Source organism: Mixophyes fleayi, chromosome 12, assembly GCF_038048845.1.
Source record: "Mixophyes fleayi isolate aMixFle1 chromosome 12, aMixFle1.hap1, whole genome shotgun sequence".
Lineage (NCBI taxonomy): Eukaryota > Metazoa > Chordata > Amphibia > Anura > Limnodynastidae > Mixophyes > Mixophyes fleayi.
The window spans coordinates 21,594,187-21,613,294 of record NC_134413.1 but is presented as its reverse complement, the minus strand read 5'-3'; the positions used below and the strand labels follow the sequence as shown (position 1 = coordinate 21,613,294).

The 19,108-nt window shown below is 40.4% G+C and overlaps 1 protein-coding gene across 4 annotated transcripts in view; it reads left to right on the top strand.

The window, feature by feature from the left end:
- Positions 1-15,360, top strand: part of SYT16 (synaptotagmin 16) — an 84,180-nt gene extending 68,820 nt beyond the window's left edge. For all 4 annotated transcript variants that reach the window (XM_075193018.1, XM_075193019.1, XM_075193017.1 and 1 more), the window contains 2 exons: positions 4,073-4,262; positions 13,854-15,360. In XM_075193018.1, the coding sequence (XP_075049119.1) occupies positions 4,073-4,262; positions 13,854-14,167 (504 nt within the window). In that variant the 3' untranslated portion in view covers positions 14,168-15,360. The remainder of the gene's footprint in view (positions 1-4,072; positions 4,263-13,853) is intronic.
- Positions 15,361-19,108: the final 3,748 nt, after the last annotated feature.

The following is a 19,108-nucleotide window of genomic DNA, read 5'->3' as shown; positions in this document are numbered from 1 at the left end:
ATTTTTAAATTTCGGTGTCATCCAATACTTAAACTAGCGTACAAAAAATATATATCTAAAAAATAGACTATAAAGTAAATAATTATAAAGAGCTCATTCATTTCCTTAGTCTTGTATGCATAGTTACAGAATCGGCACCAAATAATTAAGGACTCGCACACCGCTAGCACAATGTGTCATAATTGTTTTAAAACAGTTGCTCGGCAACCAGATTATTCCAAGCCAAATCTCAGGTTCAATAGTTTAAGAACCTGAAACACTTCAGATATGTTTAGCAGCCTATATTGAATTCCTTATTGAGATTGAATGGAAACCGGGAAAAAGACAAGAGGCGCCCAGTTCAATACACTGTAATAGTGCGACTGCATTCACATAATAATTTTGGCAGCGGATCTTTACACATACAGACGTAATCCTATTCAGAATAAATTACAACGAAGGCTATTGTTCTGTTACAAGGCTGAACAGTGTCTGAAGTAAAGAAAGCATAATTATTCCAGAGATGTATACATCAGATAGACACTTAAAGGCTTTGACGTGTACTATTCTATAGAGGAGTATAGTCTACAATACAAGCAACTCCAGAAAGCACAATATTATAAAAATCTAAACTAAATAGTTATTTAAATATATCCATAGAGCCATAGAAAAATACATATGAGCGTATAACTTTATAAAAAGACCAAACCTGTTAAATTAGTCAAATTATACTACTATATACATTAATCTACTGCCTTAAAACATACTGTGACCAGGGGAGGGCTGGCAAACTTTAGCCTGAGGGGCTTGATGCCCCCCAGCCCCCCAACCCAGCCTGCCCCTGAATGTAACCGTAACTATCCTGAGGTGCGTTTTAATAGATAGCAACCATCACTAGTCAAGGAGTATAAAAGGGTATTATTTTGGAACAAATACTTTGGATAGGTAGAGAAAGCTTGTTTTGGTAAAGGTAAACGGAACAGCCCGCGTATTGTTTTCACCTCAAGCACCAAATTTTGTTGAGCCGACCCCTGGAAGCCATTTAACTAAACTGTAATGCAGTGAGATTTTTACCAATAAATCCCAGCTGTGTAGGACACCCTGATTTGTAACTATTAGCTGGTCTCTCAGTGATGTACATGTCTGGGACAAACCCTGCAGCATTCTCTGCCATAGTGGCAGGGGAGAAGTCTTGTAGGCGGGAGTGAGCAACGCTGGAATAAAACCCCATGAGACTTCAGACAAGAGACTGATTTGCCATCTCCAATCGGTTCCACTTTATTTGCTTACTCTATACACACTGATCACGGGTCACTCTGACATCACACACTAGGTACATACTGATCACTATTCTCCTCCACTGCTTTCTGCGTTCACAGCCCCAATCACATGAGGCTGGGGTCACTGGAGCATGTGCTGAGCTCCTCCAATCAGGGCTCAGCACACTCTCCTGACCGCTGGTGCGCAGGCTCTTGGGATTGAGGCGGAGTCACTAGAGAGAGGCAGAGCTGCAGAAGGGACCGCCCCTACTGCCATGTCAGTATGGCTGTCGGGCCTCATCAACCCTATAGGTCAGGGGTGGGCAAACCTGTCCTCAAGGGCCATATCCAGTTCATGTTTTTAGGATTTCTGTCTGTAGAAACAGGTGGGATAATTACTGACCCAGCCAAATAGATTAACTCAGCTGTACATGATTAAAGAAATCCTAAAAACATGAACTGGATATGGCCCTTGAGGACAGGTTTGCCCACCCCTGCATAGGTGCTGGCCAGGCAATACAACCTCCATTGAGTTAAGCAAGTTTGAATACAACTGGACTTGACGACCTGTAAGACCTTCAGCAGCTCTCCTACATACATAGTTTCATACCGAATGTTTATTTGTACTGTGTTCAATACAACCTCCACCCTCACAATCCAGACCCCCACTTGCCTCTGACATTTTTTATTTAGATTAAAAAAAAGGCTCAAGTAAGACATTGGTCTCTCTGCATATTCAATTAGGATTCGTGGCTGCGCGTATATAGTGTCATTACAATACCGCAACAACGCGAATTTCCGTGCGCACCCCATAGGGTTGCGCATGGAAATCTGTGATATTGTGGTTGTGGGACCCGTGCAGTCGCGAATACTAATTGAATATGCCTCTAAGAGTGCACAAGGGAAAGTATTTTGAGATGAGATTTGAAATGTATGAAGAGGCAGAATCAAATGTGACACCATGACAGCAGGCATGGGAGACCTGGGAAATAGTGTGTTATACATGGAGGGAGATTTGAGGGGAGGTCGTTGCTCTGGGAGGAGGGAAGATGAGCTCTGTTTCGGATGTGTTGTGCTTTAGGTAATGTTGGGACATCCGTGTGGAGGAAGCAGAGAGACAGTTGGTTACACAGATAGAACAGAAGGAGAGAGGTCAGGGTTGGAGAGGTACAATTTGGTGGTTGTTAATGTAGAGATAGTACAAAAGGAGGAAAGAGCGCAGTAATTCAACAAGAGAAGGAAATCATTCAAGAGCTTTACATGTTACAGTATAGAGGAGAGGAGAAGGAGCAGAGCTACCTATGTCCTACATTTTTTTCCAATGCTGCACCTTTTCTCTATTCCAGTATGTGCTTGCTAAAAGCACCCTGCACTTTAACCATGACAACTCTTCAGTACCATTAGCCTAGAGATGAACATGATTTCAAGCCCTATTTCAGGACCATAGTCTGTCTCTACCTGCTCTTCTAATTTCTGCATTAAGTCTCTGGCTGAGCAGAGTAACTCTGAAGCAAGGCATGATGGGACAGGAAAATAATTTCAAATACCTGCCAGCAGCCTGAATTTTACAAAATAAGTGGCACCAGATATCCTATGCATCGAAGAGTTAGAGGTTAAACTATTTTTATTGAAACATTCCCTTTGACCCTAGTTCATCTTTAACAGTAAGGAAGGCAGCTTAGTTAAACACACAAAGATTTCTAGAAAAAGAGGACATGATCTGAGGGAGGGAGGCTGAAAGCTAACATAACAAAGCACTTTAAAGGCTCTTAACTCATGGAAGAGTATCCCTGTATAAATGGTAAATGTAAAATAAGATAATTCATAGATGTATCAGGCAATAAAACTGCACTGCACTGGTCTAAAGAGCAATGCTAGTGGGCAGCACAGTGGCTAAGTGGTTAGCACTTCTGCCTTACAGCACTGGGGTCATGAGTTCAATTTCCGACCATGGTCTTATCTGTGTGGCGTTTGTATATTCTCCCCTTGTTTGTGTGGATTTCCTCCAGGTGCTCCGGTTTCCTCCCGCGCTCCAAAAACATACTGGTAGGTTAATTGGCTGCTATTAAAATTGACCCTAGTCTCTGTCTGTGTGTTTGTGTTAGGAAGTGTAGACTGTAAACTCCAATGCTGCAGGGACGGATGTGAGTGAGTTCTCTGTACAGCGCTGCAGAATTAGTGGCGCTATATAAATAAATGGTGATGATGATAGTGCTATTTTTCCCCCTAACGGTTATCTATCAATATGTTATCTGGTGATTGGAGATTGACAAATGTGTAAACGTTAAATTATTGTTGGTCTGAAAACTAACGTGTGCCCATCTGTCCTCTTAACTTCCATCACTTTAGTTATCAAATCACTACCCCCAATATTAAATATAACCACATAGTTATGTCATCTATGAATTATCTTATTTTACAGTTACCATACATATAGGGATACTCATATGTTTCATACAGGGTAGAAGCCAGTGTGTGTGTGTATATGTATATATATGTATGTGTGTGTATGTATATTATTATGCGCACACACAGTCACCATTGTAGCATTGCCAGTGTATAGTCTAACTAGGCTTAGTGAGTAATGGACTAAACGAAACAAATTGCCACAATGTATAATTCAATAATTTGGGTGTTTAACAGCTAATTCATGTTCTGTTTTATTTCCACCTTTTGTAGACTCTCGCCAGTTTACTTTGCTGTAAATTCACCCCTTTCTTAAATAATTCATGAAATAAATGCAGTTTTAGGTTTATTTAACAGAAAGAAACCAACACAGTTCACATTGTAAGACTAAATAATGAAACAGATACATACTGTTCTTGTTTTCTCAGAGTGGCGATTCCCAGTTTAGTATTTCTGCCATGTCTCGCAGTGACAGTGCTTCGTCCTCGCAATCTCTGTCACATGGCGGGGTGCCCGAGCTGCTGGTGGGCCTGGCGTACAACGCTACAACAGGGCGGCTTTCTGTGCAGCTGATTAAAGGAAGTCATTTTCGCAACCTCGCCATCAATAGACCACCTGGTAAGTAGACACTCTGCTAATAAATATTTTATGTAGCAAAGAGTACATGAAAGGTTATTTTGTTTACTTTAGAGACAGAATTGTCTCTGTCGCTGTTAAAGTGTCGATAATATTTTTAATTGCATCTTTTATGCTAGGAGGGAGACTGAGAGACTCCTGCATGTTTATATGGTCCTAGCTTAAAATTAGATTAATGTTTAAGCTAAAATGAGCACTTACAAGTGTGTTCATCAACTGAAGGACTTGTCCCTTTTTAACACACATTTCTATGCAACTGAACTCATGAAATTCCCTTTAAAATTGCAAGTAGCCATAAGGATTGTTGTTCACATGACGACTGAAATCACTGGACGGGTCAAACAGAACTGTGATATCGCATTTCTGGACTCTTTCTCTAGTTTTTGGAAAAATATCTCATTTGCATATATGTAAATAAATGAATAATAATAATTACATTTACACCTACTAAAATTATTTGGATCACCCAGAAGCTATAAGTCATTGATTACAATGACCAGGTAGTTCATTTTGGAGGGTGTCATGACCCATGATTGCAATACTGCAGGTCTGGCCAACCTGTGGCATTCCAGGTGTTGAGAAACTACAAGTTCCAGCATACCTTGCCAGTTTCTGACTGGCTATCTGCTGGCAAAGCATGCTGGGGCTTGTAGTTTCACAAACATCTGGTCTGCATTACTGTATAGTTTTCCCATTACTAAATGAATGCCAAAAAATCATTTTGCAGTTTGACAACACTGAGACTGACCCCGATGCATCAGTTATCTGCAGCCAATGTTGAAATTGCTGAAATCAACTTGTGACAATGTTTATTTAGCATCTGTCTACACTTTAAAGAATTACATGTATGGCTAGGTGTTATAATTTATTTTTCTAATCCAGTATTTATAATGGTCAACTTTTAGATTGTAAGCTCTTTTGAGCAGGGTTCTCATTCCTATTGTGTCTCATTGTTGTGTAATTGTTTTAAATATGTAATTGCTATAATGCCTTTGTTTGTGTTTGTTGGAGATGTTGGTGGTTTATAAATAAATCAGACCCCACCCACTGTACCCACACACACCTTACCCGACCCACCATCTGTTTTTTCCATGGTCACTGAGGACATGGTTCACACTCTTCTATAATTCCCTGCCTCCTTGACCACATGTTCTGTCCCCTTCTCAGCTCCCTCTCTTCCAATGCCTGCCTGCACCCTGCTCCCCTCAACCTTCAAACACACTCTTGCCTCCAGGGGCAGGCTGGACTGGGGGGCAGGGCGGCATCTGCCCCCCAGGCCGGTCCCATAGTGGACTACCTTGGGCTGGGTCACTGGGCCACCTGCATTTTTTTCCCATTAAATTAGGCTGCTAAGTCAAGTATTGCTCCGTGGGCTAAAATTTGCCAACCCTCCCCTGCTTGCCACCCCCCACCCTTAAATAAGATTCCCTTGACCTTGCCTCTCTGTTGTTCAACTTCTCTCCTCCCATTCACCTCCAAATTACTTGAGCAGCTTCTTAAATTTCCTCACAAGCATCATCTACTCTCACTCTTAATCCCTCCTTGATTTGCTCCAATCAGGCTTCCATTACCTTCACTCCACCAAGACTGCCCTCACTAATGTCACCAGTGATCTTCTCTCTGTTAGGTCTAATGGACACTTCTCCTTACTTATCTTCCTGAACCTCTCTGCCACTTTTGATACTGTCGACATTGTAGACCACCCTCTCCTTCTGCACGCCCTTCACTCGACTGGCTCCCAGTTCACTTACTCCCTTTCTACCAGCTCCTCTCTTTCTACCTCTAGCTCTACACCCACCCACCTGACTCTGCCCATTTGTGTCCCACAAGACTTCCACATCGCCTTCCCACCCTGTAGATTCTCCAAGCCTCCCACCATCCTTCACTCTCTCCTTCACTCCCCACAACCAATCTCTCTTCCAAGCCTATTACTTCCAACTTCGAAACATCGAGGAAGGGTCTAATCCTCAACACTACCAAAACCCCTATTCACTCTCACATTATCTCCTGCTTCCACTACTGCAGCCTCCTCCTTCCCGGCCTCCCTCTCATCCATGTCTTCCGCTTCAAGCTTTCTTTAACAACACTGATTGAAGACTGATTTTCCTCACCCAATACTCCACATCTGCCTTTCAGCTCTGCCAGTGTATACATTGGCTTCCCATTCACTGCAACATCCAATTCAGACTCCCCACCCTCCCTTAGAAAGTCTTCAGCCACTCCTTTCCCCCTATATCTCAGACCTCATCTCACACTACAGTCTCTCCTGCTCTCTCGCTTCCTAGACTCCCATATTGCTTCCCACCTACAGAATACACTCCCAAGTCCAGTCAAACTCTCTAACAGACTCCAATGTTTTAAACACTTCTTAAATAGGGACTCTTGAATGTTAGTCGGTAGTGTTTGAATGATGGCCCTGGTTCCTAGCAAACTGATAAGCTGCATACAAAATGTATGGCCCCCACTAAACGGATGCTCATCCTATTAAATGAACAGGAGCTATTGTGTATAATTCTTGTGGTTGGTGCGCACCAATCAATTTCATTGGTTTAAATATTGTTTTAATATAAAGTTGTAATGCTGGATATAACGATGGTAAAGAAAATGAGCACAAAATACTTCTCTGCTCCCACATCCAACACTCCCAGATTCGTGTTTCCTGTCGATTGTAAACCCTCTTAATGTCACCTGACCGTTCAGGTCACCTGACCTGAACAGTCAGGTGAACGCAAAAGGTAAGTTTTTTTTGTTTTTTTTTGTTTTTTTTAATAGGAGTCCTGCCTCGGGCCCCCTTGTCCGCTGGGCCCCCGGGCACCTGCCCATCGTGCCCAGTCGGAAAGACGGCCCTGTCTATTACTGTGTTCTATTGAACATAGTGGACTGCTGGTAGCAAGCCACAGGGGAAGGGTGGCAAAATATGTTGCATATATACATCCCATCCATAAAATAAAACAAAAACAACTTCTCTGTCTTTGCCACCCCCTACCCTGCATTTTTCCACCTCACTTTTCATTCAAAATCATTTATTTCTCAAATTACACATGTTTGTTTGTGCGGTCGGCACATGAGCACACACATACAGATTGACAGAGGACATCTTACAACCAGATTGACTAAATTATCTGAAAAACATTGTTGAATGGTTGCTTTCCTGGGCATCACGCTCGCTGTGGGTACACACATGGAGTTATCTGGGCAATTTACTCATATTGCTTCATATAGCCCTTTTGTTCCTCTTATGTTAATGCAGAATTATTAAAAATATTTTCTCCTTTAAGTATTGTTTAAGGTTAATTGCCACCCTTGTTGAGAGACGAGACATTAATGTTAGCTAAAATTAAATACTTTCTGGCACTGTTTGGTACTTTTTGGTGTGATTTTAGGAACTGCTGACACTTTTCACATGCACGTAAAGTGATAATTTGTAAAGAGCTGTTTTAGAGAAGTAAAAAAAATACTCTCTTAAAAAAAGAAACTGACTACTTAGATCTCTTCTATGTCGTTGAAGAGAAAGCAGCCTGTTTACCTCAGGTTTTTCTACACAGCAGTAACAGAAATCTGTTATCTCCCAGAATCCTTCAGTGTTTCTTGCAGTTCTGGGTAGGATATTTGGTGAATCCCAAAGGATAATCTCAGTAGATTTCTTTGTTAAAAGTTCAGGGGCATTTCTAAGTCCAAGGTCTTACATGTTATAGCTTAAAAAAAGATGGATGTTTTTTGTGCTCAATCCATGAATTAATTCGTACAAAGGCAAATGTTGCTGTCAGTTATTTTCTCAGGGCCTGCGTTTATAAAGGGTAAGAATATGCAAACACATAGTCACAAGCTCTGAATGAAAGCCGCCTTTCTCCCAGTATTCATGCTGCTTTATGTATATGGTATTAAATGGCGCATAAACTATCTGACATATAATATTCTCGTGGGCCGTTTGCCTGTCCTTGTACATAACATTGTTTGTGTACTCTCATGGACATGTTTATAAAGCTCTGCATTAATCACTGTGAGTTTAGTCACAAAAGTACTTGTATGCATGGGAGTAGCATATAGGGGCCTTAGTTGTCGGGCCACGTGTATCTAACACACATAATTTAGAACATACTTGCCTACTCTCCCGGAATTCCCGGGAGGCTCCCGAATTTCAGGCAGTCCTCACGGACTCCTCGAAGAGCAGGCAAAATGCCCGCATTCGCCGAAAATTCACGGCATTGAATGGATGGGGCGGGGCTTAATTGCTTAATTGCGTAATTAAGCCCCACCCCCGCTGTTCAATGCTGTGAATTTCGGCATTTCATAGTGGGGGCGGGGCTATGGTGACGCGACGATGTCACCATGCCCCCTCTTTCCCCTTGTCACATGACTTCTCCCCCAGGAGATCCGGGGAGGAATGTTAAAAGTTGGCAAGTATGATTTAGAATATCATAATATGGTGCTCTAAATTTGGGGGGGGGGGGGGGGGGGAATAAACCTTTTACCGTGAACCTTACATCTGAAGCATACTGGAAAACACATACAAGTATTTACTTTTCACAGACTATTTAGAAAGCAGTGAACAGATATTTAATGAAACTGAAGTATAAATAAAATCAATTCTATTTTTTACTGGTGTTAAGACCTTTTAAACCCTTCTAACTCCCAGAGCTAAAGAGAAAATCCATATGATCTACAGTAAAGTGTCATGGAAAAGAAATGTTTTCTTCAGGTCTGAGGAGGTGCAGTTGTTTTTTTATCTTGTGGTTTTTTTTTATTAAACTTCACCATAATTTCCAGTGAAATCAAAGGGGCAGATTCAATTGGCCGCGTTACTGTAAAAAGTAAAGCGGCCTGCGCACTATCACCGTTATTACGGGAATAGTGCGCTCAATTGCTGTTCTTACATGTAATGTCAACGCCGGGTTAAATTTACGGTAATAACGGTAGTACATTTATCACTGCGCAATTCTGGGGGGGAATTGAATTCCGCCCAAAGTTTCACATCATTCTGAATAGATGTAATATATCTTTTTTTTTTTTTATAGAAATCTATAGTATAAACAAATAGGAATGTATCTTGTGCTGTACTGGATCCTGCTGAAGGACAAATGCTAAGCTCTAGAATGTTAAGTTCATATCTGTTGTTGGCAAAAAACCATGGTATAATGTCTGCTCAGTGTAACCTGACAACTAGGTTATTTCTTTTTTTATTAAAAAACAGAAACCATCCAGAAAATAATAAAAAGCCAAAGAAAATGTAATTGTTGCAACAATAGCAAATTCATCTTTCCTAGCAATGCATGTACATGTCACTGCCATATCCGTTAAATGATGAACTTTGCCTTCATTGTACAGGGTCAAACAAACCAGCGCCTGCCAATACTGTATCTTGAAAGGAGCATGATGCAAACATATATTACATTAATATAAGATTTCATTTTGACTCCAGTATCCAGCAAATATTTGCACATTATTGCTTTATTAGCAATTCTATGTGTCAGGGGTGTGATTTGTGGTAGTTTAATATAATCCCTGCTTGCATGCAATCACGGGGTATGTCATTGACAATAATGGTACAGTTGTTGGTGGTGTGTCCCTGTATGTCAGGAGCTTGCTGTGATTAGTAGGCGGACGTAATCTAGGTTCACCCACAAAGAATTACAATAGGTGTACAAAGACAGGGAGTGTCCAATACAGGATACAAACTTGCCACATGTACTAAGACAGTCCCCGTGTCCCAATACTCTCATGATTAATACAAGCCATGATTAGGTAAAACCGAGTAGTATTTTCGGAGAAAAATGGGCATGTTTATTTGATTGAAAGGGATGGTAGTAAAGTGGTAAGAGGTCAGACCTTAACATGATGGTCTCTCCCTTTGTACAGTTGAAGATCATCATCGTTATAATGGATTTATATAGCGCCACTGATTCTGCAGCGCTGTACAGAGAACTCTCATATCAGTCCCTGGCCCGTTGGGGCTTACAGTCTAAATTCCCTAACACACACACACACACACACACAGACACGTCAATTTGATAGCAGCCAATTAACCTACCAGTATGTTTTTGGAGTGTGGGAGGAAACCGGAGCACCCGGAGGAAACCCACGCAAACACAGGGAGAACATACAAACTCCTCACAGATAAGGCCATGGTCAGGAATTGAACTCATGACGCCAGTGCTATAAGGCAGAAGTGCTAACCACTGAGCCACCATTCTGCTCCTATTTTTCTACCATTCTGCACATCGTAGTTTGCAAAGATACTGTATTTCCTTAGAGCAAAGAGCAGGCGTGCATCTTAAAATGTGCTGGGTGGACCATCGTGTCCAACCTGTGCAAAATCAAGGTATTTGGTTGTGCATGATGGGCTCCTTGTGTGGAATTAGATGCCTTTGCTCCCTGAACATAAGCAGATAAATGGCATTCATTAAAAATTTACATGCATATGCTCGGTCGGACGCATCTCAAGATGCGTCCAGATCTTCACCAGTAGCATTTGCACCTGGTTTACGTCAGGATTAACAGAAATGTGCACTGCGATAGCCCTGATAAAGTGATGTCAGAGATGGGACTTGGCATTTAGTAGTAAATGCAATATTGGCATTACCCACTTTGTGCACAATATAATATCATAATAAGGTGTCCTATACATAAGGTAGAATAGTGTCTGGACAGTGTTATTAATAAATGTGAATGTTGTATTTATCATGTAAAATATAATCAAATACAAACACAAACAGAAACAGAAAAGTACAAATTAAATACATATAAATACAATATGTAGTTTTCCTCTTTAAGAATGAAATAGGAATCACCTTTCCAAATGAAGATATCTGTAATGTGAATACACTGTCTCAATGTCATGTTACATAGCAGCCACAATAATGCATGAAGTACTGAGTGAGAGGTTGCAAGATGCAGTCAACCAATCAGAAGCAGATAACGAATGATGCTGATCATCATCAGTGCATGTATTTGTTTCAGCCTTCCAGCCAGGGGCACGTTGGGCTGGGGGGCATCTGCCCCTCTATTCAGTCCCATAGTGGGCTACCTTGGGCTGGATTACTGGGCTACATGCATTTTTTTTCCTTTAAAACGTTCCTAATAGGCTACTGAGCTGAGTCTTGCCCACCGGGCTAAAATTTGGCAGCCCTCCCCTGCCGCCAGCAGAATTTTCCATCCAAGGAATGCAGCTGCCGCAGGGATCATTGATCCCTAGGACGAGCACCTCTGCCTGTTTGTGTTTTAGCCCTTGCTCTGTGTGAACATGTAGGAGCGGTAGACTGAAGGATTAGCTGCTGTTGGCAATCGCTTCACAGGTCCCTCCAAGTGAACCAGTCCCTGTTTAAACTGGTTCGTTATAGAAGCATTAGCACTTGAGTCTTTAGTAAATATGGAGATCATAGAAAAATACACAGATAGATGAAAGACAAGAAAGAACAAAGAAAGCTGCTCCAAAACACATCTTCTGTATGTAGATTATTACAGATAACGTTATATACCAGTACTATTCAGTTTTGCACTAGATATAAGAATACCCTTTTAAGAACTCTGAGGTGTCTCAGGAAGTGAGACTGGGAAGGTTTTCACACTTTTTGCAACACATAATTCTCAGCACGAAGAGGGCACAGTTACACACCATGCTAAAATAGGAAAGATAAACAGACAGAGGTAAAGCAGATCTGTAGAGAGGTAAGAGCGTTGCGTTAGAAACACAGTTGATAGGTTTTTGGTGTCTGCTAGCTGTTCATCTGGAGTGATACTTTGGCAGATGGAAAAGGGACTTTAGATTTTTTTTTTTTCTTTGCATTTGCCTAATCAAAACATTATGGAAATTAATGTATTTAAATATTCCTATTAGAAGACATTATCTAGTTTCTATGGTAGTGCTAGTTACACTGCTAGCCGAACTTCACAGACTGTCATCTTTTTTTCTCCATAATACCTTTGTGCTCTCCTGCAAATCTTATTGAGTTTTATAGTTCCCACTGAATACAATAGCTCGGGAGTATTAACTAGTGGTGGCAAAGCACCGCTCAGCTGTCCCCATATCGGTGAACAGTCCCTATTTAAGAGGACTGTTCTATGCTCAGCACATTTATCCCGACTTTTGGGAAGTTAGGAGGTATGTGCTGCTCATCATGGCAGTCCATGATGTTTTTAAGAGAGGAGAAGGGGGTTGGGGGTGACCTAATACTTGAGAACTACATGGCATGCCCCTGGGGTGTGACCATGAATCCTGTGGTGTAGACATGCCCTTAACTTAATGAAGCCACACCCCCTTCGGAGGAGGTGTGGCTTTGTCTCGACATGCACACTTCAAATATTGGGAGGTATGGCAAAGTGTGATGTATTTGGGGGCATGCACGTGTTCAGAAAAAAAAAAATATGGTATAGAGCAGACACATAGGTGGCAGTTACAGCCCAATGAGTTTGTTTTATGTTATCCCTCTGTACAGGCTATAACAATGTGTTATATACACAGTCCTCTGGGCTAGTCACAATTAGGAAATACATTTTTTGATGTGTCTTTCAGTATATTCCAGCCTCTGTAGTCATCTCCCTATTTGTCTACGATTGTTTTGAGGCATCTGGATAGATCACATAGAAATCCATCTAAATCTGCTATGAGGTGGAGTTTATCATGTTAATGGATAGCTCCACCTTTTTTGACATTGTTTTTAAACTTTAAATGTGATGTACCCATAGAGTGTATTTTGCAAGGAAAACTACCACCTATCTCTAGTAGAGAAGTCTATCAGGTACCTGAAATTGAACAGAACATACTCGTAGTCGCCCATTTGTTAGAATCACATAAGGACAGTCATGTGACCTGAGGTTTTGTCAGGGTATAAAATCACACCCTTGTTTCCAGTTGAGTGCCAAATACAGTAAAACATTTATTGGAATAAATCCCCATTTACGATTAATATGAGTGTGTCTGGGATCTAGCTTCTAGAAAATAATCATTGGGATACTGTGCCCCAGGTATATAGGGACACATGGCAACCTTACCAATATTCTACTTATGTCTGGATCCATTCTTGGGGGTATATTTACTAAGCTGTGAGTTTGAAAAAGTTGAAATGTTGCCTATGGCAACCGATCAGATTCTAGCTATCATTTTGTAGAATGCACTAAAGAAATGACCGCTAGAATCTGATGGTTGCTATAGGCAACATCTCCACTTTTTCAAACCTGCAGTTTAGTAAATCTAGCCCTTGAACTTCATTGACCAAATTTAGACCACGTTCTGAAATGAATGAGTGAGTCTAGTCACAACAGAGCTAGATTTGACTGCAAGAATTAAGCCCAATCACCCATGGTTACAACCCAAAACGATTGTAGTTACCAAGTAAAATGATACAAATATTCAAAAATGAAGATTGATTGCTCTGCTGCCATTTGTAAATTTTACATGAATATAATTAGATGAAGGTTTGAAGGATTATTCCATCAAATAACAAGACTATGGGATGTCTTGCGTCATACATTGAGTTCATTGGTTCATTAGTTTTTCTGATATGTAAGAATACTGCTCCCTAATGAATGTTGTGCATATGCATATATACATTAAAATATCTATTTTTCTCCCCACAGATACATATGGAAAACTTTCCCTCTTGAACTCTGTGGGCCACGAACTATCACGCTGTAAAACGTCTATTCGTAGAGGCCAACCCAACCCTGTCTACAAAGAGACCTTTATGTTCCAAGTGGCTCTATTTCAGCTTACCGATGTCACACTGATGATTTCAATTTATAACCGGCGCACCATAAAGCGGAAGGAAATGATTGGTTGGATCTCAATGGGACAAAATAGCAGCGGAGAAGAGGAGAGAAACCACTGGATGGAAATGAAGGAGTCAAAGGGTCAGGAAGTGTGTCAATGGCATACGCTACTTGAAGCCTAATGAACACATTTACCGCCAGAACTCACAATGTAGAAATAAAGCTGTACAACTTGTTTTGGGAAAGTTCCTTGGTCATCATGCGAGTGATATGTTGTCACTATATCAATTAGCGGGATATATTCTTTTCTATACTTTAATTTGTAGCAAAACGGTGTCATAAGTCAAATATTTCGAAGTCTGGCAGATTCCGCTACAAATATTTCTTTGATTGCTTGAACTAAATAGTACAGCATTGGACGCTGTCTCAAGAAGTCATTATGCACCCATCACTATAATCTTTAGTGCCCATCAACCCAAATAAGCAGGGACGCACGCAGGATTTTTAACATCTAGAAAGAGCTGCTGCGCATGCGGCCGTGCATGCGCGGCAGCTCCATTTCGGCGACACTGCACTGAACAGCAGTCGCCGCGCTGTCAAAGAAGCATCCGCCGCGGACGCTTCTTTGACAGCGCCACGGCTGCTGTATAGTACAGTGCCGCTATGTAGGGACACTGTTCTTCGTAGAGGGGAGGGGTTTCTGGAGAACCAGAAACCCCCCCCCTGAGTGCGCCCTTGATAAGAGAATGAAAAATTATATTGTAGATCTTTCTTAAAAGGGCAGTTAGGATTGGGGACTACATCAGGCCTCTTGGGCTGTTGACATTTATTAATTTATAAAACTACAGCAGGAGTAGTAGTATGTACAGGTAGTATCATTACAAAATACACCTAAAGTACTCTCTACCTGCTTCTGTTTTCCACAGTTAATATAGTTACAGGCGTATATACATGTTGGATACCAAGGCAACTAACAGGGCTAAAGTGATCAGCTCTGTATTCACATATAAGCACAATACTTTTCTAAGTTGGCCAGAGTATGTTAAAAAGTTAAATTAAATAATTTGTTATAAAATGGTCCATGTAAAATTTATTTACCAAATGGAAAGAAACGCTTACCCTTGACACTTGTTCTATGTCTTGGCCTATAAATAAGGGTATATAGTCCGTGGTATAAATTCCATTTTAAGTTTCCAGATCAAGAATGGATCTTCTAGCTACTGTCATATAGTAGTTTGATAGCTTATTCTACTGCATGAAACACAACATGTCTCTATACTGGTATTTTTAATTATTTGGAATGTCTTTGATACCAATTTAGACTGGATTCTATATTTTCAAGCTGCATGGAAACCAATAAAAAATTTGCTTTAAAGATTTGTTATTCATGATTGGTAACTTTTGTAACTAAAAGCAATGTGTCCATCTACTATTGTAATTATTGTCGTTTATTTATATGGTACCGTAATATTTTGCAGCGACGTACAGTGGGAAAGTAAAGCAGAGTATGAAAACTTAGAGGAATAACTGTCAAAGAAGACAGAAAAGGAAAGGCAAAATATGACATTGCAGAGGCATAAATGCAAGAATATCAATAAATGAAGTATAATAATGTACAAAAGATCGATCGGAAATGTATATAACGAGTGTCTGCAAAAAATGCAGGAACCACAGAAGAATTGTAATTGCTCAAGAGCAGATCCCTCTCTCCTCCCAAGGTGGAGCAGATGGGAGGAGAGAGGGTATTTAGGTTCATATTTAAAGGCAAAAAAGCATCAACGTGGTATTGATGCTTTAACTAGACTTCACTGTTCTGTAGTAAAGGTAAAATTACTACTAGATACAATAACTATGCAGTTTGCTACCTATTTATAATGGATCTCGTGTCTGCAAATGTTTTCTCAGTGAGGGGGTCGTCATGTTATAACGTCCCACACCTGCTGACCAAGTATCATTGTCCCAAACTGTGTCACATGGTATCCTGTAAATTGACCAGTCCGTGCTCACAAGTCTGTGCTCTCCCTCTTATATTGTACCTCATTTCTTTTAATACACATCTTCCGATTGATAATAAGATGATTTGCAATTTGTTGTTGCATTTTATGCTGTATTTATTATTTCTAATGTATATACTTGTAACCTGGAGATGTCAATTCTTTTTGGAAAAAGTGGTCCAAGCTCTCATATTTACTTCCCTTCTTCATTCACTATAACAGAACATGGCAAACAGCCTAAACTAATGTTAGTATCTTTGTTGAATCACTGTCCTATGGCTCTCTGCTGAACAGTTAACCCTTAGGGGCACATTTATCAAAACTCGCAAAATATGAAAAATAGTTTTCAATCCTTATCGCATTGATAAGGATTGATCTACAGTATGTTTACATTGTAATTTTCTAAACATTATAGGCCTGATTCATCAAAGCATGTTTTCGGTATTATTGGAACGTATTTAGGCTTTGTGCCCCCCCCAAATTCAGCAAGGCACAGATCTTAAAATATGTGTGCTTATGAAATCGGGGGCTGGTCTGCTGTGCTCGACTACATCAGATGCAGCAGGGTGCGTCCAATACCTATGTGGATCATAAATTTGCAAAAAGAACGTACAGGAAAATAATGAAAAAATCTTGCATGATTGTTTCCATTAATGTTAAAACAGTACAAAAAAAAGGTTTTTTCTGTTATTTTTTTCCCCATGTCATACATTTATTAGAATGTTGTTAATGTCTACTGTGCATAAAATACATTTTTACAGTTTCTTGTAATTGCAAGCACATGTTATAGCATGCATGCAAGACTGACATCACTACTGTTTGGGACTTAGACTAGCCCTGTAGCTGGAGCAAGAGATAAGGCAGAAAAGCAATGAACTTTGATGTGCGTAGGGCCTGATTCAGACGTTGCTCTGTGCGCTCGAGTTTGGCACACCCCTATTGTGCAATGACTATGGCAAAATGCCCCTTCCCCGGGCCATTCTTCACTTACCTAAATCGTACGCTGTTGTAAGTGTCCTTTGCGCTCGCAGGCGCACGGAACAGGGCTGCATTCATGGATGTTTCAGCTGATTCTGGGCATGCACAGGTGATTTTGCGTATGTTGCGCTCACAATCGGCAGATACGTGCCTTGATGAATAGGTCATATGTCTTTGGAAGGAGTATAAGTTATTATATATAAACTGTCATTGTTTCTAATTAGATTATTTAATTGGGGTTTAAATAGGGCATATATTCCTAACATTTCTTACCTTCCTACAAACACGTATAGTATTATTTAGTGGAGGATGGCATTATGGGAGACTGTTATTCAAGTTTATGTGGATTCTTCATATAATGCCCGTGTAGCCCATATAAATTGTGAGAGTCTGTAACTCCCTTTGTTAGAGGTTTATCAGATGTCTTCACTGATGTCACCTTATTAAAGGTCAACTAGCAATGTGTGGATGTGAGAGATCTTAGTTAAATTAACCTTGAATGCACAGATCACAAAGCTTTCACTAAGCCCCATGGTCACAGACATCAGTAAATAACCTGTTCACTTAGTGCCTGTCACATTTCAATGACACCAGCTGACACAATGAGAAGCTAATGTACATTGTTAGTGCTACCTCGAGCAAAGCCATTTAAATAAAAATTCTGGTTCTAGTGTCATGTGGGCAGTTTGTGTGTGGTCGCACGGTCAAGGTGTGGAAACTTCCGATAGCGTTTAGGAAGGAGAGTCGTGTATTAGGATGTCATGTGATAAGAGATGTGAAAACAAGATTTTATATATAGTTAGAGACTAAATAAATATATTCCATGATTTATCCAACAAAGATGAGCTGACACCCATTCTATTCATTCGTGTTGGCTATGCAGTATATCACCTGTGTATCTACCCTACATCTGTGTAGCGTAGAACTAAGGTTCCATATGGGAAGCTTGTATTGCTTATAAAAGTAAATAAGTTAGGTAATCGTTTATTATTGTAAGGTCTCTTACTATACTAAAAAAAGACATGACACAAGAACTATATTTAAAAAACTGATTTATTGATTACTTTTGATACCGCTTGTCTAAAGTAGCGTTATCAAGATGGCCAAGAGTCTTGATGAATTTCACTTCTGAGGCAGGTCAGTGATACTCAGCTGACCTTTTGGAGGTCCAGCTGAAAAATGTGTATGGTGGACAACTAAAAACATCACTTCAAAGTCCAGCCTGCTAACACTTTTGGAGATCCCCTTCATTCATTTTAAACATTCTGTTTTTCTTCTTAAATACTGCTGGGCGCAGCCTCATTCTTGTCTTAAATAAGAGGTGCCCAAACCCACTCCTCAAGAGCTACCAACAGTTCATGTTTTCTTTAATCATGCACAGTTGAGTTAATCTATTTGGCTGGGTCAATCCCATCAGCTAATATAGCACCACTAATTCCACAGCGCTGTGTAGAGAACGCACTCATATCAGTCCCTGCCCCATTGGAGCTTACAGTCTAAATTCCCAAACTTACACAAACATCAGTTTAACAGCAGCCAATTAACCTACTGGTATGTTTTTGGAGTGTGGGAGGAAACTGGAGCCCCCGTGTTTGCGTGGATTACCTGGAGGAAATTCATGCAAACACAGGGAGAACATACAAGCTCCACACAGATAAGGCCATGGTCGGGAATCGAACTCGTGACCCCAGTGCTGTGAGGCAGAAGTGCTAACCACTAAGCTACTGTGCTGCCCACTGAGTCAGTAATTATCCCATCTATTTCTACAGACAGAAATCCTGAAAACATGACCTGTTGGTAGCTCTTGAGGACTGGGTTTGAACACCTCTGTCTTAAATAACCTATGCAGAAGCATGCATCCTGGTTAGCAGATCCATATGCTTCCCAATAATCAGTTGTGGAAATATAGGTATGTGACATCACAAATTAGTATTTAAATGAAATACTGCATAAAAATAAAACACAAAACTGGTCTCTGTATAAAATGGTGTCCAAGGCCGAGAGTACAATGGAACTGTGCTATAGTCCTTGTCACCAAAAATGAACAACTGTCTGATGATTTAAATAAATAGCTAAAAAAAACAGTTGGAACCTAAAAATAAAAGACAATATATTTAGCAAATGTAGCATGTAAAAGGCAATAAATTAAAG